The sequence below is a fragment of the Panulirus ornatus genome, chromosome 28 (genome assembly GCF_036320965.1).
Source record: "Panulirus ornatus isolate Po-2019 chromosome 28, ASM3632096v1, whole genome shotgun sequence".
NCBI classification, from domain to species: domain Eukaryota; kingdom Metazoa; phylum Arthropoda; class Malacostraca; order Decapoda; family Palinuridae; genus Panulirus; species Panulirus ornatus.
Window position 1 is genome coordinate 14,210,260 of NC_092251.1, and position 27,899 is coordinate 14,238,158.

Sequence of the window (27,899 nt, forward strand, 5' to 3'; positions counted from 1 at the left end):
AGTCTGACGTTGACGGCCTTCATGACCCTGGCAGCTGATAGACCTGAAGCCCAAACAACCCACCAACCATTTTCTTCTCCAAATTGATGCTACACTGGCAAACTTGTTGACGAACTGAAAAGAACAGTTAGGGGCTTAACTATCTCATATTTTGTTTTATTATTCTCTAATAGAATTCATCAGGAGCTACAATTGTATCTAATTTTGTCATAAGCTCATTTTCTCACAACTGTGGTCCGCCGCGCCGCTAGGCAGAGCATCGAAGCGTGGTGAGGCGTGCTGGGCGGAGCCAGCCAACCAGATGGGTGGGAACGCTCTGTATGGATGGGCCGAGCTGAGGCCAGTTTCCTCAGACGGACGGGGCGGGCTAGTGAGGGAGGGGCGGGGCCCGGGTGTGGTGGGCGTATGTCGTCAGGGCAGATAACAGGGCGGCTGCTGTAAACCCACACTCGGGTGAGCAAACAGTGGATGTCAGCGGGAGTGTTGATGCTCGTCCTTCTTATTAATGGCCGGCCAAACAGTTGGCTGCTGACACACACCTCAGCACCTGTCATAATTCCTACACACACCAAAGTAAAGACATGGTATATACAAAGTTTAAAGACGGGGCAACGAGAGTGGGAAACTAGCTCCCCATAACACAAGCAGTAGTCACTTCAGCACTACGCACCAAAGTATTATTCTACCGTTAAGAATTTCCACCAATGTGCTCCTCAGGTCTCGTGTCTTTCATTAGATCCACGCAAGTTTAGCTGAGATGTACTGTGAAGATTTTACTAAAAATGCAAGATCTCTCGTAAAGGGTTCTTAACTGTGACACCAGGGTGGGGAACCAGGATACATTATAGAAATATCATCAACAAACAACAACCTTCATTATCTGGGATCAAAACACCATTCTGCCACACCAGAAGGACCCACCGTATCACTATTGACCACAGACCACAGCAATATATATATATATATATATATATATATATATATATATATATATATATATATATATATATATATATATATATATATATATATATATTTTTTTTTTTTTTTTCATACTATTCGCCATTTCCCGCGATAGCGAAGGTAGCGTTAAGAACAGAGGACTGGGCCTTTGAGGGAATACCCTCACCTGGCCCCCTTCTCTGTTCCTTCTTTTGGAAAAAAAAAAAAACGAGAGGGGAGGATTTCCAGCCCCCCGCTCCCTTCCCCTTTTAGTCGCCTTCTACGACACGCAGGGAATACGTGGGAAGTATTCTTTCTCCCCTATCCCCAGGGATATATATATATATATATATATATATATATATATATATATATATATATATATATGAATATATATATATATATATATATATATACATATATATATATATATATATATATATATATATATATATATATATATATATATATATATATATATATATATATATATATATATAAATTTTCTGTAAAGTCTCAACAGACATCGAGTAGCTGAATACGTTTAGTTTGATCATTTTTCTTACCGGGTCACATGTTGTGGTGTAGGTAAGGGATTACAGACAACCAACTTGCATGTTTAGAGCTATACAAATCCGGGTAAGTTTAAGGCAAATTACAATGGTGGGTTGTGAACCCTGTGCATTCAGCACATAGTACAGGACGAGAGAGTTCCCCATACCTATTGACATTATGGTAATATATAAGTTGTTACAGAATTGGTCTAATGAAGGCCCTATTCATTCAGTATAAAGGCATATACTTGAGAGTTTACAAGTTTCTCTCTGGTTAGATAATGAATTTGACTTTATACAGTTGTTTTTATATATCATGTATAATATGTGCTATATAGTTGTTCCTTAGACATACGTGAAATATAATAGAAAGTCTTGAAACAGAGATTATACTGATATAACACTAGATATGAAAACGAAGCTTGGAGAATATTCCCTACCGCTCGCTTGATTTGTGACGCTGTCAGCGGCTACTTAATTGTACCGGCCAGGCTCATCCTGTGGGCGGTGGAGTAAAAGGTTTACAGAGGTCACAAAGGGTCTTTGTCAGACCTCAGTGGGTAGATAAGCATTACATAAATTGTTACATAAACTTACGCTTCCACATGGTAGGTTTACCGACTTATTTGCAAAAAAGTGGATATGATCGTAGAGTTCCAAGTATAACGTTATCAACAAGGTGGTGTGCCATTTCTTGCTAGGTTCGTTTAAACCTATCCCTAAAATACTCATTTATTTAGTTAATTATTTTTTTTTTACGATTTGAGACATAATGTTCTCCTGTGTTCAGATCTCTGGCCATAAACATGATAAACATTTCCAGACAGGCCAAAGGGCTAATAGTATATGTAAAGCCTAGCAATAGTGTCATGATAAACATTTCCAGATAAGCCAAAGTGCTCATAGTACATGTGAAACCTAGCCACAACCAATGACATCTTGCAGTTTGCTAATCTTATCTCGTTTTTCATGCTCATGTTCTACTTTACACATTTCAATATTATGGAAAATATCTATACATGTACCTGTTTATCCTCGTCCATTTGCTTCAGAGATCTGTTAGTTCCTTTCTAGATACAGTTTTGAGACTTCTGACGGACAACCCTAATGTTGTTTTCTAAAATTCATTTGCTGAGTGCAAGTCTGAATCAAGCATCAACTTTGGCATGCTTCCAGAGGCCAATATAAAAGGGAATCCATCACAATTAGATTTGAATCCTTTGACCGGAAAAATCCGCATATCTTTGGCTTCAGAGACGAACATGTTGCATTCTGATCTCAGGGTGTTGATGGCAAGTATTGAGAATAAAAATCAGAAGTAATCAAACTGAATGTAGCAATAATTTCTACAAGCTCAAGAGCCTAGACGATAATTCAGTCTGGAGGGTATATGCCCAATTACTTATTCTAATATCTTTCTCTAATCTGTTACCAATGGGCAGCACCATCTGCCCTCCCAGGGGCAGAGATGAGATGAGAGAGCCGTCAGTATAGATGCATTGGTCCTAAGTTTCTGTGTGTGTTCAAGAGCACTGACTTACATGGTTTTGAAGATCAAGTTTGTAAGGCAATTAGTTTCTTTGCTGAATAAGTAGATATGGTGATAACAAAGAGAGATAGTCTAACAGGAAGACGGGAAATGCTGCTGCTTCCTAATTTTACGAAAACATTTGTACCCCAAACACTGTCACGTAATTGGCTGTTGTTTGGAGCCATTTAGATTTTCTTGTGCTACGTCACATATGGCACAGTAGTTCTGTAGAGATAACATTATCTGAATCACCAAGTTTCAGTTCTAGCATAAGACTGGTTTCCAGTAGTCAGTCCTCCATACTGGGGTACACCAAATTCTTTCCTCATGTTGAGTATTTTGGAGGTGTGCGAGCAGTCATGTAGGATTCTTAAATCTTTAATTCTTCTTTTTTTTCTTTTCTTTCACGTTTATCAATACCTTTTTTGTTTTGTAGGACTTAAGCTGGTGCTTGGTAATCTATTTGAGATCTAATACAAGCCAAGCACATCATGTTAACAATTCGAATATTTACACCATAATTAGGATTGTAGCTTATATATTAAACTATAATCAGCATATATCATAAAAGAGTTAACAAATGAAAAAAAAGAAAAAACTATGATCTTTGAGTCTGTCTATATTGCCGATATAATTTTTGCACACCAGCTGCAGTACATGGGACTTAGATACCAAGGTATATAGAGACATAATCATTGGTTATCTAATCACTTTTCAGGTTACAGTGTCCGCGCCTACCGGTATAAGTTCGTCGACTGAAGACCTTGGGTTTCTCTACAGAAATAAGAATACCGGGGTTATCACAGGTTGTGTGTATGCAGTTAAGAACGGTTTGCATTTCACGATATATTTAAGTGTATACGACAGTATCATCAGCATAACTAATAATGATATTCCTGGGACTTTCTGGGATTGATGTCAGTTTATGAAATGATTAGTAAGTTGAACAGACCGGGCTAGATACTTCAACTTGAGGAGTGCTAAGTAGCATGTCTTTAAACTTACTTTTGTATCTTTGGAACAACACTTTGTTAGACTTTGTTAGAGAGATAAACGAGCCTCCAGTGCAGGAGCCGACCACCTATATCCATTTCTGCTTATACAAAAAAAACCCTGCCAATTAGCGATATCCAATGCAGCTTTTAGATTAAGAAAAATGATGTACTTGTGCCATTTGTCCCTACAATCCGATGAGAAAGTAATGGTACAGTTATGTACATTTCTGCCGAGTGTGAAACCATTAGTATTAGGTGACTTACGCTCGTTGAGTCTCTGTGGTAATCTGTTGAGTCTCTGTGGTAATCTGTTGAGCTCCATCTTCTCAAAACTTTTTCATACGCAACTCGTTAGAGAGATGAGGTGAAACTCATCACGTTGATTGTATTTAGGTTTTGGTACAGACGAAATGTTGGTCCATGAGAGGGTAAATGACCCGTGGCATAACTCATATCATACAGCTTTAATAATAGATTATTAGGTACATGACGTAGAAGTCTAATAATGTCATAAGTGATACCATCCTCCCCAGACGCACGCCCTTGCTGCATCAGTTTCAGACTCAGTAAATGGCACATCACATTCCCAATGTTGCTCATTTAGTATGAACTGTGTAATATCCTCCCTATCTTAAATTTGTTTTGTTTAAGATTCCTAGTCTTATGTGGCAGCATGCTATAGTTAGAAGTATGATCCTATTTCGTGATTAGTTCAACAGCCTTTTGTAACGGGTTGGGATGAGATAATAGTTTGTTTTTTCCTTCCATTGATCGTTAATACCTTTCCAGGTTTGACTTAGAGGAGTGTGTTGATTTAGTCCACTAACAAGCTATTCCCAGTCATTCTGTTTAAGTTCAATCATACGTTCTCTCGTTAATGTAAGAGACGGTTGAAATAGTTTTAGTTTGGGTGTAAGAGGTTGTCTATATTCTGTACATATTTGCTTGGCTATAAATTTGAGTTGTTTCAGTTCGGGGTCATCATAGTAATGGTGTGGCTTATTGTGAACTTTCCTCGCTTTGCTTAAAGTAACTGTATATAGTAGTCTCAAGGTTAACATTAAAAGTTTGCACATATGTTGGCTCATAATCTTCTCATCAGTTAGACATATATAATCGACGAATTTATCATGATCGTTGTTTCACAGTCAGTCTTCTATTCTGTTTGACGCCAGGTAAGTGAACATTACCTATTCAATCATAAGATCATGAGCAGTATCAGCACTGTGAGTTGTGTATGGCAGGATGAAGCTAAGGATTCTTTCATATAGGTGTTGGTCGATTCTTACTGATGATTTGACCATCATCAAGTGCATTTATGTAGAAGTGAGATGAATCTTCTGTCATTGATGTTACTGAAGAGGTCAACCAGATTCTTGACTCGACCTTCTCCAATCGGGACAGTAATTACTTTTCAGTATGAAGAAAGTTCGGTAAATATGAGTAGTGGAGGTTGGTAGGTGCATAGGCATTAAGTATATTGAGTGTAGAATTACAGACTATACCTTGATACCTTCGTATCTAAATCTGTCAGGCTTTTGGGAAGTTATAGATACATAAGGTAGTAACAGTTTGCATATATCAGACAAGTATTTGTTGATTTAGGATTTGTAACTTCGTAATCTATGTGTTGGTTTGCCAGGTGTTCAACATTCTTACAGACAAATCATACCAATGTTGTCAGTGACGACTTTGTTGTGGTCAGAATATATCTTTCTTTCAAACTATTCGCCATTTCCCGCATTAGCGAGGTAGCGTTAAGAACAGAGGAGTGGGCCTTCGAGGGAATATCCTCACCTGGCCCTCTTCTCTGTTCCTTCTTTTGGAAAATTAAAAAAAAAATAATGAGAGGGGAGGATTTCCAGCCCCCCGCTCCCTCCCCTTTTAGTCGCCTTCTACGACACGCAGGGAATACGTGGGAAGTATTCTTTCTTCCCTATCCCCAGGGATTGTCAGAATATATATGTATGTGTATATATATATATATATATATATATATATATATATATATATATATATATATATTATTTATTTATTTTATTATACTTTGTCGCTGTCTCCCGCGTTTGCGAGGTAGCGCAAGGAAACAGACGAAAGAAATGGCCCAACCCTCCCCCATACACATGTATATACATACGTCCACACACGCAAATATACATACCTACACAGCTTTCCATGGTTTACCCCAGACGCTTCACATGCCTTGATTCAATCCACTGACAGCACGTCAACCCCGGTATACCATATCGCTCCAATTCACTCTATTCCTTGCCCTCCTTTCACCCTCCTGCATGTTCAGGCCCCGATCACACAAAATCTTTTTCACTCCATCTTTCCACCTCCAATTTGGTCTCCCTCTTCTCCTTGTTCCCTCCACCTCCGACACATATATCCTCTTGGTCAATCTTTCCTCACTCATCCTCTCCATGTGCCCAAACCACTTCAAAACACCCTCTTCTGCTCTCTCAACCACGCTCTTTTTATTTCCACACATCTCTCTTACCCTTACGTTACTCACTCGACCAAACCACCTCACACCACACATTGTCCTCAAACATCTCATTTCCAGCACATCCATCCTCCTGCGCACAACTCTATCCATAGCCTACGCATCGCAACCATACAACATTGTTGGAACCACTATTCCTTCAAACATACCCATTTTGGCTTTCCGAGATAATGTTCTCGACTTCCACACATTCTTCAAGGCCCCCAGAATTTTCGCCCCCTCCCCCACCCTATGATCCACTTCCGCTTCCATGGTTCCATCCGCTGCCAGATCCACTCCCAGATATCTAAAACACTTCACTTCCTCCAGTTTTTCTCCATTCAAACTCACCTCCCAATTGACTTGACCCTCAACCCTACTGTACCTAATTACCTTGCTCTTATTCACATTTACTCTTAACTTTCTTCTTCCACACACTTTACCAAACTCAGTCACCAGCTTCTGCAGTTTCTCACATGAATCAGCCACCAGCGCTGTATCATCAGCGAACAACAACTGACTCACTTCCCAAGCTCTCTCATCCCCAACAGACTTCATACTTGCCCCTCTTTCCAAAACTCTTGCATTTACCTCCCTAACAACCCCATCCATAAACAAATTAAACAACCATGGAAACATCACACACCCCTGCCGCAAACCTACATTCACTGAGAACCAATCACTTTCCTCTCTTCCTACACGTACACATGCCTTACATCCTCGATAAAATCTTTTCACTGCTTCTAACAACTTTCCTCCCACACCATATATTCTTAATACCTTCCACAGAGCATCTCTATCAACTCTATCATATGCCTTCTCCAGATCCATAAATGCTACATACAAATCCATTTGCTTTTCTAAGTATTTCTCACATACATTCTTCAAAGCAAACACCTGATCCACACATCCTCTACCACTTCTGAAACCACACTGCTCTTCCCCAATCTGATGCTCTGTACATGCCTTCACCCTCTCAATCAATACCCTCCCATATAATTTACCAGGAATACTCAACAAACTTATACCTCTGTAATTTGAGCACTCACTCTTATCCCCTTTGCCTTTGTACAATGGCACTATGCACGCATTCCGCCAATCCTCAGGCACCTCACCATGAGTCATACATACATTAAATAACCTTACCAACCAGTCAACAATACAGTCACCCCCTTTTTTAATAAATTCCACTGCAATACCATCCAAACCTGCTGCCTTGCCGGCTTTCATCTTCCGCAAAGCTTTCACTACCTCTTCTCTGTTTACCAAATCATTTTCCCTAACCCTCTCACTTTGCACACCACCTCGACCAAAACACCCTATATCTGCCACTCTATCATCAAACACATTCAACAAACCTTCAAAATACTCACTCCATCTCCTTCTCACATCACCACTACTTGTTATCACCTCCCCATTTGCGCCCTTCACTGAAGTTCCCATTTGTTCCCTTGTCTTACGCACTTTATTTACCTCCTTCCAGAACATCTTTTTATTTTCCCTAAAATTTAATGATACTCTCTCACCCCAACTCTCATTTGCCCTTTTTTTCACCTCTTGCACCTTTCTCTTGACCTCCTGTCTCTTTCTTTTATACATCTCCCACTCAATTGCATTTTTTCCCTGCAAAAATCGTCCAAATGCCTCTCTCTTCTCTTTCACTAATACTCTTACTTCTTCATCCCACCACTCACTACCCTTTCTAATCAACCCACCTCCCACTCTTCTCATGCCACAAGCATCTTTTGCGCAATCCATCACTGATTCCCTAAATACATCCCATTCCTCCCCCACTCCCCTTACTTCCATTGTTCTCACCTTTTTCCATTCTGTACTCAGTCTCTCCTGGTACTTCCTCACATAGGTCTCCTTCTCAAGCTCACTTACTCTCACCATCCTCTTCACCCCAACATTCACTCTTCTTTTCTGAAAACCCATACAAATCTTCACCTTAGCCTCCACAAGATAATGATCAGACATCCCTCCAGTTGCACCTCTCAGCACATTAACATCCAAAAGTCTCTCTTTCGCACGCCTGTCAATTAACACGTAATCCAATAACGCTCTCTGGCCATCTCTCCTACTTACATAAGTATACTTATGTATATCTCGCTTTTTAAACCAGGTATTCCCAATCATCAGTCCTTTTTCAGCACATAAATCTACAATCTCTTCACCATTTCCATTTACAACACTGAACACCCCATGTATACCAATTATTCCCTCAACTGCCACATTAGTCACCTTTGCATTCAAATCACCCATCACTATAACCCGGTCTCGTGCATCAAAACCACTAACACACTCATTCAGCTGCTCCCAAAACACTTGCCTCTCTTGATCTTTCTTCTCATGCCCAGGTGCATATGCACCAATAATCACCCACCTCTCTCCATCAACTTTCAGTTTTACCCATATTAATCGAGAATTTACTTTCTTATACTCTATCACATACTCCCACAACTCCTGTTTCAGGAGTATATATATATATATATATATATATATATATATATATATATTATACTTTCATTATACTTTGTCGCTGTCTCCCGCGTTGGCGAAGTAGCGCAAAGAAACAGACGAAAGAATGGCTCAACCCACCCGCATAAACATGTATATACATACACGTCCACACACGCACATATACATAACTATACATTTCAACGTATACATATATATACATACACAGACTTATACATATATACGCAAGTACATAATCCATACTTGCTGCCTTTATTCATTCCCGTCGACACTCCGCCACACATGAAATGACAACCCCTCTTCCCTCGCATGCGCGAAAGTTGCGCTAGGAAAAGACAAGAAAAGGCCACATTCGTTCACACTCAGTCTCTAGCTGCCATGTATAATGCACCGAAACAACACCTCCCTTTCCACATCCAGGCCCCACAAAACTTTCCATGGTTTACCCCAGACGCTTCACATGCCCTGGTTCAATCTTGTGACAGCACCTCGACCCCGTATACCACATCGTTCCACTTCACTCTATTCCTTGCACGCCTTTCATCCTCCACCATGTTCAGGCCCCGATCGCTGAAAATCTTTTTCACTCCATCCTTCCACCTCCAATTTGCTCTCCCACATCTCGTTCCCTCCACCTCTGACACATATATCCTCTCTGCCAATCTTTCCTCACTCATTCTCTCCATGTGACCAAACCATTTCAATACACCCTCTTCTGCTCTCTCAACCACACTCTTTTTATTTCCACACATCTCTCTTACCCTTTCATTACTTACTCGATCAAATCACCTCACATTACATATTGTCCTTAAACATCTTATTTCCAACACATCCATCCTCTGCTGCACAACCCTATCTATAGCCCACGCCTCGCAACCATTTAACATTGTTGGAACCGCTATTCCTTCAAACATACCCATTTTTGCTTTCGAGATAAAGTTCTCGTCTTCTACGCATTCATCAAAGCTCCCAGAACCCTCGCCCCCTCCCCTACCCTGTGACTCACTTCCCTTTCCATGGTTCCATCCACTGCCAAATCCACTTGCAGATATCTAAAACACTTCATTTCTTCCAGTTTTTCTCCATTCAAACTTACCTTCCAATTGACTTGTCCCTCAACCATACTGTACCTAATAACCTTGCTCTTATTCACATTTGCTCTCAGCTTTCTTCTTTCACACAGTTCACCAAACTCAGTCACCAGCTTCTGCAGTTTCTCACCCGAATCAGCCACCAGCACTGTATCATCAGCGAACAACAACTGACTCACTTCACAAGCCCTCTCATCCACAACAGACTGCATACTTGCCCCTCTCTCCAAAACTCTTGCATTCACCTCCCTAACTTCCCAATCCATAAACAAATTAAACAACCATGGAGACGTCACGCACCCCTACCGCAATCCAGCACGAATCACATTCCTCTCTTCCTACTCGCACACATGCCTTACATCATCGATGAAAAATTTTCACTGCTCTTAGCAACTTGCCTACCACAAAACATACTCTTAATACCTTCCACAAAGCATCTCTGTCAATTCTATCAAATCCATTTGTTTTTCTAAGCATTTCTCACATACATTCTTCATAGCAAACACCTGATCCACACCTCTTCCACTTTTCTCTTCACCCGCCTCTTTCTTTTATACATCTCAGAGCCATTTGCAGTAGTTTCCTGCAAAAATCGTCCAAATGCCTCTCTTTGCTCTTTCATCAATAATCTTACTTCTTCATCCCACCACCCACTACCCTTTCTAATCTGCCCACCTCCAAAGCTTCTCATGCCACAAACATGTTTTGCGCAAGCCATCACTGCTTCCCTAAATATATCCTATTCCTCCCCCACTCCTCTTATGTCCTTTGCTCTCACCACTCTCTTCACCACAACATTCTCTCTTCTTCTCTGAAAACCTCTACAAATCTTCACCTTCGCCTCCACAAGATAATGATCAACCATCCCTCCAGTTGCACCTCACAGCACATTTACATCCAAAAGTCTCCCTTTCACGCGCTTATCAATTAACATGTAATCCAATAACGCTCTCTGGCCATCTCTCCTACTTACATACGTTTATTTATCTATTCATTTTGCTTTGTCGCTGTCTCCCGCGTTAGCGAAGTAGCGCAAGGAAACAGACGAAAGAATGGCCCAACCCGCCCACATACACATGTATATACATACACGTCCACACACGCAAATATACATACCTATACATCTCAATTTACACATATATATACACACACAGACATATACATATATACACATATACAAAATTCATACTGTCTGCCTTTATTTGTTCCCATCGCCACCTCGCCACACATGGAATAACAACCCCCTCCCCCCTCATGTGTGCGAGGTAGCGCTAGGAAAAGACACCAAAGGCCCCATTCGTTCACACTCAGTCTCTAGCTGTCATGTAATAATGCACCGAAACCACAGCTCCCTTTCCACATCGAGGCCCCACAGAACTTTCCATGGTTTACCCCAGACGTTTCACATGCCCTGGTTCAATCCAATGACAGCACGTCGACCCCGGTATACCACATCGTTCCAATTCACTCTATTCCTTGCACGCCTTTTACCCTCCTGCATCTTCAGGTCCTGATCACTCAAAATCTTTTTCACACCATCTTTCCACCTCCAATTAGGTCTCCCACTTCTCCTCGTTCCCTCCACCTCTGGCACATATATCCTCTTGGTCAATCTTTCCTCACTCATCCTCTCCATGTGACCAAACCAATTCAAAACACCCTCTTCTGCTCTCTCAACCACACTCTTTTTATTTCCACACTTCATAATAAAGTGCTTAAGACAAGAAAACAAATGGGAACATCGGTGAAGGGGGCTAATGGGGAGGTGATAACAAACAGTGGTAAGTGAGAAGGAGATGGAGTGAGTGTTTTGAAGGTTTGTTGAATGTGTTTGATGATAGAGTGGTAAATATAGGGTGTTTTGGTCGAGGTGGTGCTCGAAGGGAGAGGGTCAGGAAGAATGGTTTGGTAAACAGAGAATAGGTATTGAAAGTTTTGCGGAAGATGAAAGCCGGCAAGGCGGCGGATGTGGATGGTATTGAAGTGGAATCTATTATAAAAGGGGTGACTGTGTTGTTGACTGGTTGGTGATGATATTCCATATATGCTTGGTTAATGGTGAAGTGCCTGAGTTTTGGCGGAATGCATGAATAGTGCCATTGTACAAAGGCAAAGGGGATAAAGGTGAGTGTTCAAATTACAGAGATAAAAAGTTTGTTGAGTATTCCTGGGAAATTATATGGGAGGGTATTGATTGAGGTGGTGAAGTCATATAAAGAGCATCAGACTGGAGAAGAGCAGTGTGGTTTCAGAAGTGGTAAAGGATGTGTGGATCAGGTGTTTGCTTTGAAGAATGTATGTGAGAAATACTTCGAAAAACAGATAGATCTGTATGTAGCATTTATGGGTCTGGAGAAGGCATATGAGAGGGTTCATAGAGATGCTCTGTGGAAGGCATTATGAGTATATGGTGTGGGACGTAAGTTACTAGAAGCAGTGAAAAGTTTTTACCAAGGATGTAAGGCATGTGCACGAATAGGGGGAGAGGAAAGTGATTAGGTTCCAGTGAATGTCGGCTTGTGGCAGAGGTGCATGATGTCTCAGTGGTTGTTTAATTTGTTTATGGAAGGGGTTGTTAGGGAGGTGACTGCAAGGGCTTTGGAGAGACGGGTAGGTATGCAGTTTGTTGTGGATGGTTACCTGGAAAGAATGAGTGAGGAAAGAATGACTAAGAGGATATATGTGTCAGGGGTTGAGGGTACGAAGAGAAGCGGGAGACCAAATCGGAGGTGGAAGGATGGAGTGAAAAAGATTTTGAGCGATCGAGCCCTAAACATACAGGAGCGTGAAAAGCGTGCAAGGAACGATGTGGTATACCGGGGTCGACGTGTTTTCATTAGGTTGAACCAGGAAATGTGAAGGCGAACCATGGAAACTTTTGTGGGGCCTGGATGTAGAAAGGAAGCTATGGTTTCAGTGAATTACACATGAAAGCTAGGAACTGAGTGAGAATGAATGTGGCCTTTTTTGTCTTTTCCTTGCGCTGCCTAACGGGGATGGGGGTGGGGGGAATTCTATTTCATCTGTGGTGGGGTGGCGACGAGAATGGATGAAGGCAGCAAGTATGAATTATGTACATGTGTATGTATCTATATGTCTGTGTGTGTATATATATGCATACGTTGAGATGTATAGGTATGTATATGTGCGTGTGTGGACTTGTATGTATATACATGTGTATGTGGGTGGGTTGGGCCATTCTTTCGTCTGTTTCCTTGCGCTACCTCGCTAACGCGGGAGACAACGACAAAGTATAATGAATGTAATCTGTGTATGCACATATGCCTAAGTATGTATATGTGCGTGTGTGGGCATTTATATACATACATGTGGGTTTTTGAGCCAATCTTTCGTCTGTTTCCTTGCTCTACCTCACTGACGCAGGAGACGGCGATTAAGTATAATAGATAATAATGATAATGAATTAGTACATCTCTCTTACCCTTTCATTACTTACTCGATCAAACCGCCTCACACCACACATTGTCCTCAAACATTTCATTTCCAACACATCCACCCTCATCCGTACAACCCTGTCTATAGTCCATGCCTCACAACCATGTAATATTGTTGGAACCACTATTCCTTTAAACATGCTCATTTTTGCTCTCCGAGATATCGTTTTCTCTTTCCACACATTCTCTGTTGCTCCCAGACCTTTGCCCCCTCATCCACTCACTTCTACTTCCATGGTTCCATTCGCTACACCCCAGTCGCACAACATACCACACTACACCCCACACTACACCCCAGTCGTACAACACAACACACTACATCCTAGTCGTACACAACAACACACTACACCCAGTCGTACGCCACGTTACGCACTGGCTCCATCCCTTACACTAAAGGGTGTATAATCAGCCCATAGGTCCATTAAAACAGGCAACTCTGAAATAATGGCTTCTGTAAACAGAGAGATTTGGGCGAGACACAGATTCCCTTACCATCTGGCTAACATCTCCTGACAGCAGACGGCCGTAATCATGTATATACTTTTCCTTCTCGTTATGTTGGTAAAATACCAAACACAGTGGTAAAAAGTTATTAGAAATATATTTACAATAGCAAAGGTAAACATGGGCTCTCTCTGAACATGAATAATACAATTTACTCTTGATACATTGAGCTCTCTCTATCTCACTTTACTTTGCAAATCTTTGGCAAATGTGATGGATTCAGTTTTATAGCATGAGTATTTGAAATTACTGCGAGGTGTACAGATTAACATTATAGAGTTGTGTCACAGCTTTCTCTGAGAGAGAGGCTTGTAAACACTTCCAACACTAAATTTATACTTGGATACAATTCCATTTGATTATCATATTCTTATCTTACATATGTTTTATCCTTCTATGATTTTTAATAAATAAGAAATATTTACTCTTAATCTATTTACACTCTAGCAAACAAAATTTCATATAACATACGATAATGAAAATAATATAATAGACCCTGGGTAACGTAAGTTAGAAAACGAAAAATATCATTGTTTAAAGAAAAGTGAATAAAATATAATTTTATGGGTAACTAAAACAATTATTGGTAAGGGGCTATACCTGTAACACACACCACACTACTCCAAGGTCATACACTACACTACAATTCACCACAGTCATACATTAAACTTCACCATGGTCATACACTACAATACACTACACCATGGTCATACACCACACTACACCATGGTCATGCACCACACCACATTACACCATGGTCATACACCACATTGCGCTACACCATAGTCATACACCACATCACACTACGCTATGGTCATATACCACAATGCACCATGGTCATACACCACACCACACTACACAATGGTCATACACCACACCACACTACACCATGGTCATACACCACACCACACTACACCACAGTCAAACACCACAACACACTACACCACAGTCATACACCACACCATAATACATCATGGTCATACACCACACCATACTACACCACGGTCATACAGCACACCACACTACACCTTGATCATTCACCACACCACACTACACCATGGTCATACACCACACAACACTACACCACAGTCATACACCACACCACACTACATCACAGTCATACACCACACCACACTACACTACAGTCATACATCAAACCATAATACACCATGGTCATACACCACACCACACTACACCATAGTCATACACCATACCACACTACACCATGATCATACACGACACTACACCACAGTTATACACCATACCACACTACACCATAGTCATACACCACACCACACTACATCAGAGTCATACACTACACCACACTATACCATGGTCATACACCACACCACACTTCACCACAGTCATACATTACGCCACACTATACTATGGTCATACACTACACCACACTACACTAGCTAGAGTCATCCACCACACTACACCATGGTCATGCACCACATCACACTTCACCACAGTCGTACAACACACCACACCACACCAATGTCATACACCACACTACACTACACCATGGTCATACACCACACTACGCCATGGTCATACACCACACCACACTTCACTATCATATACCACATCACACTTCACCACATTCATACACCACACCACGCTACACCATGGTCATACACCACACCACACTACACCATGGTCATACACCACACTACACCATGATCATACACCACACTGCACTACACCATGGCCATTCACCACACCACACTTTACTGCAGTCGCACACCGCACCACACGACAGTCGTACACCACACTACACGACAGTCGCACACCACACTACACTACACGACAGTTATGTGTTTTGGGATTTGGAATGGATATATTTCATTCGCGTGTAAAATTAAGGAGTGAGTTGCATATTGAATAAGGCTTTATATTTCCATTCTTATGTCTGTTTTGTTATTTCTTTCAGAGCAATGGATGATCCTTGTAGCAGTGGAGACTCTGATGCTGGTAAGTCGAATACTGATGTTGCCCTTGTACAGAAGTCAGTTGTATTAATTATAGAATCGGTTATGATAATGTGTTTCAGTTTGGAGTTTGTTATCTCTCCAGTTACATCATTTCTTCATGAGAAATGATGGCTGCAGTAGACTTTGTAGTATAGCTTCTCTGCCATTCATGATGTGAAGCAAACACCAATTCTGCCACACGGGAAACACCTGCACAAACAATTATTACAATCGGGAAGACTTTCAAATTAAGACGACCTCGTCAGCTCAACCATTTGAAGTATCTACCTATCTATCTATCACACTGAAACATCTAAATCCTCTAAAAGTTTCCTTTCATGGTGTATAGAGTCATTGCTTCGAATCACTTCATCAAGAGGTTCACACGGAGTTCCGAACCAAAGCTGTCGTCAGCCTGTGTTGTTAGACAGTCACCCACACTAATAACTGCAGTTCTCGTACGAGGAGGTTGGTTCCCGTGTTGTGAGGTTGAAGTCGTGTTATGGAGGAGAATTCCCTGTCATTGGAATTGCAAAGAGGTGAGTAAACGATAGTAGAGACCGGACTATGTCTTATCCATGTGACGAAGGGATATTGAATATTATTAGGTTGTGAAAATAGCGGTCCACTATGAGTGGACTACCTCTGTGTCCTCTCCTATATCTATTTTTGTAAGTATTGTCGACAGCCCAGATCAAGTAAGCCAAAACTTGAGAGAAATATATGGCTACTAAAGTGTTCTGGAAAATCCTTTCCCTCATAACTAGGAATCACCAATGCCTTGCTAACCTAACTCGACGAATGGTGTCAGTTGGTATGTGGTTGTGCTCTGTCCCGCACATTCTAAGTCCCGTTGTACACATAAAAGTTCGTGGGGGTCCGTGTGTGTATGTGTGTGTGTGTGTGTGTATGGGTTGGTGGAGGTCCGTGTATATGTATGAGTTCGTGATGGTCCGTGTGTGTGTGTGCGTATGGGTTCGTGGAGGTCTGTGTGTATGTATGGGTTCGTGGTGGTCCAAGTGTGTGTGTATGGGTTCGTGGTGGTCAGTATGTGTGTGTGTGTGTGTGTGTGTAGGGCTCGTGTTGGTCCGTGTCTGTGTATGGGTTCGTGGTGGTCAGTGTGTGTGTGTAGGGCTCGTGTTGGTCCGTGTCTGTGTATGGGTTCGTGGGGGTCCGTATGTGTGTGTGAACCTGTGCAGTCCCCACTCCTTTCTAGACGGCGTGTCTGTATAACGACGTGACATACATACACACGTCAGAACTGTAACGTTGATGTAATGATAAAGTAAGAAAGGATTGTCAATCTTGTGTTATCATAATCAGTTGAATGATATGAGGGTTGGAACCCCTTTGATGTTTTGAGTTTTCAATAAACAAGTGATCAGTAACGACCGTAATGCAAGGTGAGATGCATTCGAATAGTTTCGAAAATTTTGCTTCGTATCCACATGAATAATATTGTCAACCATCAAACGTTGTTTAGCATATCTTCTTCATTTATTCCTCCACATACCCAATGAAAATCAAATCTGAATGATAGATAATTAAACATTTTAAGTCGAACAAGACTCGAAACAATGAGCAGTGAAGCAGTTGACCCGTAATGGAAGAGCCCCGGGTGTAAGGCAAGAGTCTACTGCATTAGGTCTATCGCTGAATGTTTGTATTATATGCCGCCAGTGATTACAAATTCAGGTTATCATATAACTATGTCCGCAATATTGATACTAAAAATTGATTGAGGCACATAAATGTACTAGGTGATGATACAGTAGTGTGGACGTGTGTGCTCACAACAGGCAAGGCTGTGTGGTTGGCTGGGTTGGCGGGCGTATGGGAGTGACAGCTCGCAAACCCTAACTCGTCCTTCTTCTCTTTTACATGCCTACATTAGGAGCTAATTGCTTTATCACATATTACAGAGTAATTATCATGGGAGTTATGCAGTTTACACAATTAGCTGATATTTCGGCAATTTTGTGTTAACTGTGATGAATATCATATTGGCATGATCGTCACACTAAGCACCTTTGTGCCTGAATCAAGTTATAGTATTAATATTGCGGCCATAATTGTGTAGTAACCTGAATTTTCAATCGCTGGCGGCATATAATTACATACCTAACCTAACCCCACTTTGGTTAATATGAACTTTAGACCCACTGCTGGAGATAGTCTATTAGCCATCAATAATAATAAAAAAACGTAGTTCCTGTACAACATCTTTTGTAGCAAATGACATTTTACCTATACTCTTGCAGAAAACGTATCCTAACCTCTAGTAACCAAACCAAGTGTAACATTTGCAAATCTGGGTTTTGTTTGATAACTTTGTCGTGTGTAAACTAAACAATTGTCAATATTCTCCATGACACAGTAATGCAGTGGATAAATATGAAGGTAACTACCATTACTCTTGTCCCCCGCTACCTCCTCCCTCTTAATGATCGTGAGTAATATTGTTGAGGAATTGAAACCTCTCGTAATATCCTCCATCTTAACATATAATCAAATACGTCGTTACTTAGGATAGCTAATCCAGAAATATTGAGCAAAGTTGCAAATGTCAACATATCCCAAAATTGACGTGTGTGCATGAGAATGTAACCTTCATGTGCTGTCAGCGATGTAACATAACATTTATGACTTGGGTCAGTAGTGTGCACGCAGGTGAAGACACCGCTTCGTTACCTGTTGACTGGGGCCTGTTTGCTATCGCCTTCATCATATGTTATTGATTAATCATTTTCGGTTACTTCTCTTTAATCAACTGAATTGCTGAGTGTGGTAGTATGTTCATTCAGACTACCCACTTCCCATTTTCTGCCAGTAACCTTGGTAACGTGATGTGTCTACATTCAGGATTATATCATATTTTGATCATTGCTATAGACTCTGGTGCTTGTAGTCTTTCTCATAGTCCAGGTCTATGGTCCTTTCATGGGCTCACGAGTCATACACCACACCATACTACACCCCAGTCGAACACCACACAATACGACATCCAAGCCGTACACTGCACCATACTACGCCCCAGTCGTACACCACACCATACTACACCACATTCATACATCGCACCATACTACATCCCATTCATTCACCACACTACACCCCAGTCATACACCACATCATACTACACCGCAGTCATACACCACATCATACTACACCGCAGTCGTACACCACACTACACAACACCCCACACTATACCCCAGTCGTTCACCGCACCATACTACATCCTAGTTGTGCACCACAAAATACTACACCCCAGTCGTACACAACAACACAAAACAGCCCAGTCGTACATCACACCACACTAAACCCCAGCCGTACAACACATCACACTACCCCAGTCGTACACCACACCATAATACACCCCAGTCGTACACCACACCATATACTACACCCCAGTCATACACCACAAAATCCTACATCATACTAAACCCCAGTCGTACAACACTCTACAGACCAGTCGTACACCACACCACACTACACCCCGGTCGCACAGCACACCATACTACTCCCGAGTCGTACACCACACCATACTACTCCCGAGTCGTACACCAGACCATATTACACCCGAGTCGTAAACCAGACCATACTACACCATAGTCGTACACATCATCCTATACCTCAGTCGTACACCACACTACACAACACCCCACACTACACCCCAGTCGTTCACCGCACCATACTACATCCTAGTTGTGCACCACAAAATACTACACCCCAGTCGTACACAACAACACAAAACAGCCCAATCGTACATCACACCACACTACACCCCAGCCGTACACCACATCACACTACCCCAGCCGTGCACCACATCACACTACCCCAGTCGTACACCACACCATACTACACCCCAGTCGTACACCACACAATACTACACCCCAGTCATACACCACAAAATCCTACACCCCAGTCGTACACCACACCATACTACTCCCCAGTCATACACCACACCATACTACACCCCAGTCGTACACCACACCATACTACACCCCAGTCATACACCACAAAATCCTACAACCCAGTCATACACCACAAAATCCTACAACCCAGTCATACACCACAAAATCCTACAACCCAGTCATACACCACACCATACTACACCCTATTCGTACACCACATCATACTACACCCCAGCCGTACACCACACCCGACTAAATCCCAGCCGTACACCACACCATACTACACCTCAGTCGCACACCACACCATATTACACCCCAGTCATACACCACACTAACACTCCTACACTACACCCCAGTCGTACACCACTCCATACTACGCCCCAGTCGTACACCACTCCATACTACACCATAGTCGTACGCCACATCACACTACACCCCAACCGTTCATCACACTACACCCCAGTCGTACACCACACCACAATACACCCCAGTCGTACACCAATCCATACTACACCCCACACTACGCCCCAGTCGCACATCACGCCATACTACGCCCCAGTCGTACATCACGCCATACTACGCCACAGTCGTACACCACATTACACTCCTATCGTACACCACATCATCCTACACCCCATTCGTACACCACATCACACTACACCCCAGCCGTACACTACACCACAGTACAACCCACACTACACCCTAGTCGCACACCACATTATACTACACTACAGTCGTACACCACACTACACCACAGTCGTACTCCATACCACATTACACCCCAGCCGTACACCACACCACACTACACCCCACACTACGCCCCAGTCGTACGCCACACCACACTACACCCAAGTCGTACACCACACCATACTACACCAAAGTCGTAAACCATACCATACTACACCCCAGTCGTACAACACACCTAACTACACTCCAGTCGTACAACATCCTTCATCCTAGTCGTACACCACACCACATTACACCCCAGTCGTACATCACACCACACTACACCCCTGTCGTACACCAGATCATCCTACACCCCACTCGTACACCACATCACTCTACACCCCAGCCTTACACTACACCACAGCACACCCCACACTGCACCCTAGTCGTACACCAAACCATACTACACCATAGTCGTACTCCACACCAAATTACACCCCAGCCGTACACCACACCACACTACACCCCATACTACGCCCCAGTAGTACGCCACACCACGCCACACCCCAGTCATACACCAAACCATACTACACTCCAGTCGTACACCACAACACACTACACCCCAGTCGTACAACACACCACACCCAGTCGTACACCACAACACAATATACCCCAGTCGTACATCACACTACACCACATCCCAGTCGTACACCACGCTACACTACACCCCATTCGTACACCGCACCATACTATACCCCACTGTACACCGCACCATACTGCATCCCAGTCGTGCACCACACCATACTACACCCCAGTCGTTCACCACACCATACTACACCCAGTCGTGCACCACACCATACTACACCCCAGTCGTACACCACATCATACTACACCACATTCGTACACCACACCATACTACGCGCTAGTCGCACACCACGTCATACTACACCCAAGTCGTACACCGCACCATACTACATCCCAGTCGTACACCACACCGTACTACACCCCCGTCGTACACCATAACACAATACATCCCAGTCGTGCATCACATAACACTACACACCAGCCGTACACCTCATTACACTACACCCCACACTACATCCCAATCGTACACCACACCATACTACACCCCAGTCGTACTCCACACCATACTACACCCCAGTCGTACACCACACCATACTACACCCCAGTCGTACACCACACCATACTACACCCCAGTCGTACACCACACCATACTACACCCCAGTCATACACCACACCATCCTACACTGCAGTCGTACAACACACCATACTACACTCCAGTCGTACAACACACCATACTAAACCCCAATCATTTACACCATACTACACCCCATTCGTACACCATACCATACCACATCCCAGTCATACACAACATACTACACCCCAGTCATACACCACACCCTAGTCGTACACCACATCATACTACACCCCAGCCGTACACCACACCATACTAAACCCCAGCCGAACACCACACCATACTACACTACAGTCGTAAACCACACCATACTACACTACAGTCGTAAACCACACCATACTACACCCCAGTCGTACACCACGCCATACTACACCCCAGTCGTACACCACAACACACTACACCCCAACCGTACATCACACTACACTATACCCTAGTCTTACACCAAACCACACTACACCCCACACTACGCCCCAGTCGTACATTGCGCCATACTACGTCCCAGACGTACACCACACCACACTACACCCCAGTCTTTCACCACACTAAACTACACCCCAGTCGTACACCATATCATACTACACGCCATTCGTACAACACACTACACTCCAGTCGTACACAACACCACACTACACCCCAATTGTACACCACACCATACTACTCCCCAGTCGTACACCACACAAAGCTACACCCCAGACGTACAACACACTATACCCTAGTCGTACACCAAACCACACTACACTCCACACTGCGCCCCAGTCGTACATCACGCCATACTACGCCCCAATCATACACCACACTACTCCCCTGCCGTACACCACATCATACTACACTCAGTCATACAACACATCATACTACACCCCAGTCGTACAACACACTACACACCAGTCGTACAACACACTACACCCCAGTCGTACAACACACTACATCCCGGTCGTACACCACACCATACTACAACCCAGTCGTACATCCCACCATACTACACCCCAGTCGTACACCTCAACACATTACACCCCAGTCGTACAACACACCACACACTAGTCGTACACCACAACACAATACACCCCGGTCATACGCCACACCACACTACACCCCAGCCGTACACCACACCATACTACACCCCAGCCGTACACCACACCACAGTACACCCAACCCGTACACCACACTACACCCCAGTCGTACACCACACCATACTACACTCCAGTCGTACACCACACCATACTACGCCCCAGTCGTACACTACACCATACTACACCCCAGCCGTACGCCACACCCCACACTACACCTCAGTATTACACCACGTTGCGCACTGCCTTCACAATTTACATTAAATGCTGTATAATCAGCCCATAGGCGTATTAAAACAGATAACTCTGAAATAATGGCTTCTGTCAACAGAGAGATACGGGCTAGACACATATTCCCTCACCATCTGGCTAACATCTGACAGCAGACGGCCGTAATCATGTACATACTTTTCCTTCTGGTTATGTTGGTTGAATACCAAACACAGTGGTAAAAAGTTGTTGAAATATATTTACAATGGCAAAAGTAAACATGGGCTTTCTGAACCTAAATATAATTTACCCTTGATGCATTGAGCTCTCTCTATCTTATTTTGCTTTACAAGTCTATGGCAAATATACTGGACTCGGTTTTATAGCATATACTTGGATACAATTCCATTTGATCATATTTTTCTCTTACGTGTGTTATGTCCTTCCATAATTTGTAATAAGTAAAAATATTCACCCTTACTTTATTTACACTTTGGTAAACAAAATTTCATATAACATACGATAATAACAACATAATTGACCCCGGATAACGTAACTTAGAGAACGAAACGTATCATTGCTCAAAGAAAACTGAATAAGATTTGATGGATAACCAAAACAATTATTGGTTAAGAGGGGAGATAACTGTAACACGCACTACACCATGATCATACACCATACCACACTTCACCACAGTCATACACCACACTTCAACGTGGTCATGCACTACACTTCACCAAGGTCATACACCACACACTATAGTCATACACCACACCACACTTCACCACAGTCATAAACCACATTTCACCATGGACATACATCACACCACACTTCACCAACGCCATACACTACACTACACCATGGTCATACACCATACCACACTAGTCCATGGTCATACACCACACTTCACCATGGTCATATACCACAACACACTACACCATGGTTATATACCACACTTTACCATGGTCATACATCACACCATGGTTATATACCACACTACACCATGGTGATATACCCCACCACACTATACCATGGTAATATACCACACATCACTACTCCATGGTCATACATCACACTCCACCATGGTCATACACCAAACCACACTTCACCATCGTCATACACCAAACTACACCATAGTCATATGACACACTTCACCATGGTCATACAACACACCACACTACACCGTGGTTATACACCACTAAACACCATGATAATATACCACACCACACTACACCATGGTCATACTCCACACTACGCCATGGTCATACATCACACTTCAACATGGTCATACACCACACCAAACTACACCATGGTCATATACCACACTTCACCATGGTCATACACCACACCACACTACACCATGGTTATACAACACACTACACCATGGTAATATACCACACCACACTACACCATGGTCATACTCTACACTACACCATGGTCATACACCACACCACACTACAACATGGTCATACACCACACCACACTTCACTACAGTCATACACCACTCCACACCACACCATGGTCACACACCAAACCACACCATGGTAATACACCACACCACACATTATCAATGTCATACACTACACCATGGACATACACCACACCACACTTCACCATGGTCATACACCACACCACACTACACCATGGTCATACACTACACCACACTACACCATGGTCATACACCACACTACACCATGGTCATACACCACACCACACTACACCATGGTCATACACCATACTACACTACATCATGGCCATACACCACACTACGCTACATCATTGTCATACACCACACCACACTACACCATGGTCATACACTACACCACAGTCATACACTCATCACAGTCATACACCACACCACACTATACCATGGTCATACATCACACCACACTACACCATGGTCACACACCACACCTACTACACCATGGTCATACACCACACCTACTACACCATGTTCATACACACACACTACACCATGGTCATACACCACACCACACTACACCATGTCATACACCACACCACACTACACCATGGTATACACACACACACTACACATGCACTACACACACACAGCACACACACTACAACATGTCATACACCACACACTCACTACAGTCACACATCACACTACACCAGTCAACACCACCTACACCATGTCATACACCACACCACACTCACCATGTTACATACACCATCGATCAACACCACACTACACCATGGTCATACACCACACCAACACTTCATGGTCATACACCACCACACTACCATGGTCATACACCAATCCCAGGTCATACACCACACTCACCATGGTCATACACATACTACACCATGGCATACACACACACTACCAATCCATGTCATACACCACACATACACATGGTCATACACCCACACCACACTAACACACACTATCACACCACACTACACCATGGTCATACACACACACATCACATGTCAACACTCACACACTCACCATGGTCATAACACCACACTACACCAGTCAATACATACACCAGGTCATACACTCACACACACAACCATCATGGTCATACACACACACTACCACCAACTTCTCACACCACTCAGTCATACACACACACACTACCATTCATCACCACACTCACTGGTCATACACACCAATCACCATGGTCTACCCACAACACACTCTACCACACTATCACCATCACTACACTACAGTCATACACCCACACTACACCATGGTCATACCACACACTACCATATACATCACCATCCACATCACACCACATACACCATGTCATACACCACACTACACCATGGTCATACACCACAACCACAGTCAACACCACACACTACACCATGGTCATACACCACACACCTTAACACATCCATGGTCTACACCACATACACGTCATACACACACACACACCATGGTCATACAACACACACACCAAGTCACACCATCACATATCTCACCACAACCACACTACACCATGGTCATACACCACACCTCACTTTACCACAGTCGTACACCACACCACGCAACATGACAACCGCACACCACACCATGCTACATGACAGTCGCACACCACACCACGCTACATGACAGTCGCACACCACACCACGCTACACGACAGTCGTACACCACGCTACACGATAGTCGTACACCACACCACGCTACACGACAGTCGCACACCACACCACGCTACACGACAGTCGCACACCACACCACGCTACACGACAGTCGCACACCACACCACGCTACGTGACAGTCGCACACCACACCACGCTACACGACAATCGTACACCACACCACGCTACACGACAGTCGTACACCACGCTACACGATAGTCGTACACCACACTACGCTACACGACAGTCGCACACCACAGCACGCTACACGACAGTCTTACACCACACTACACGATAGTCGTACACCACACCACGCTACACGATAGTCGTACACCACACCACGCTACACGACAGTCGCACACCACACCACACTACACGACAGTCGTACACCACACTACACGACAGTCGCACACCACACTACACTACACGACAGTCGTACACCACACTACACCACAGTCGCACACCACACTACACTACACGACAGTTATGTGTGTTGGGATTTGGAATGGATATATTTCATTCGCGTGTAAAATCAAGGAGTGAGTTGCATATTGACTAAGGCTTTATATTTCCATTCTTATGTCTGTTTTGTTATTTCTTTCAGAGCAATGGATGATCCTTGTAGCAGTGGAGACTCTGATGCTGGTAAGTCGAATACTGATGTTGCCCTTGTACAGAAGTCAGTTGTATTAATTATAGAATCGGTTATGATAATATGGTAATGGGGGATTTCAGTTCATGATAATGTTGTAATGGGATTTCAATTTATGATAGTGTTGTAATGGGGGATTTCAATTTATGATGTTGTAATGGGGATTTGAATTTTTGATGTAATGGGGATTGCAATTGATGGTAATGTTGTAAAGGGGATGTCAATTTGATAATGTTGTAATGAGGATTTCTATTTATAATGTTGTAATGGGAATTTCAGTTGATAATGTTGTAATGGGGATTTCAGTGTATGATAATGTTGTAATGGATTTCAATCTATGATAATGTTGTAATGGGGCATTTCAATTCAACATAAATCGGTAATGATGCATTTCAATTCAAGATAGTTCGGTAATGGTGCATTTCAATTCAAGGTAATATGAGAATGGGATATCTCAATTTAAGATGATATAATTTGTTAATAAGGTATTTCAAGATAATTCGGTAATGGTGCATTTCAGTTGAAGGTAATTTGATAATGAGACATTTCAATTTAAGATAATTTGGTAATGGGTCATTCCAATTTAAGATAATTTGGTAATGGGTCATTTCAATTTAAGATAATTTGGTAATGGGGCATTTCAAGATTATTTGATAATGGTGCATTTCAGTTTATGATAATATTGTAATGCGGAATAACGATATATTCTGTTGATGGAGCAAAGTTCGTTTGAAATTATGGATGAACGAAGGTTGAGTTTTGTTCACTGGCCAGAAAACATCCATATTTGTTAGTGTTGATGACATCTGTAATCTTATACTATTGGTTATTTAACTATATTTACAGAACACGTTTGGGTAGTGAAGGTGCTGCCAAGAGAGCTTGCTAGAAGTAAGAGGCTAACTGGAAAATACCATGTCTATCTCACTCGCATGTCTCTTACTCTTGTTGGGGTTAGAGATCGTCAGAAAACTAGATTTCCAGTAAGTCATAATTATCACTAGTATGGCTAACTCATATACAATGATGCGAGCTTCAGGGGAGTAGTGTCT

General features: G+C 42.8%; 1 protein-coding gene across 11 annotated transcripts in view; it reads left to right on the forward strand.

Annotated features, from left to right (window-relative positions):
• Positions 1 to 16,420: 16,420 nt before the first annotated feature.
• The window catches only part of LOC139757860 (uncharacterized), a 35,435-nt gene continuing 23,956 nt past the window's right edge, over positions 16,421 to 27,899 (forward strand). For all 11 annotated transcript variants that reach the window (XR_011714715.1, XR_011714717.1, XR_011714720.1 and 8 more), the window contains exons 1-3: positions 16,421 to 16,556; positions 26,800 to 26,840; positions 27,694 to 27,830. Coding sequence is in view for 1 of the 11 variants with exons in the window: in XM_071678763.1 (XP_071534864.1) it covers positions 26,804 to 26,840; positions 27,694 to 27,830 (174 nt within the window). In the remaining 10 variants the exon portion in view is untranslated. The remainder of the gene's footprint in view (positions 16,557 to 26,799; positions 26,841 to 27,693; positions 27,831 to 27,899) is intronic.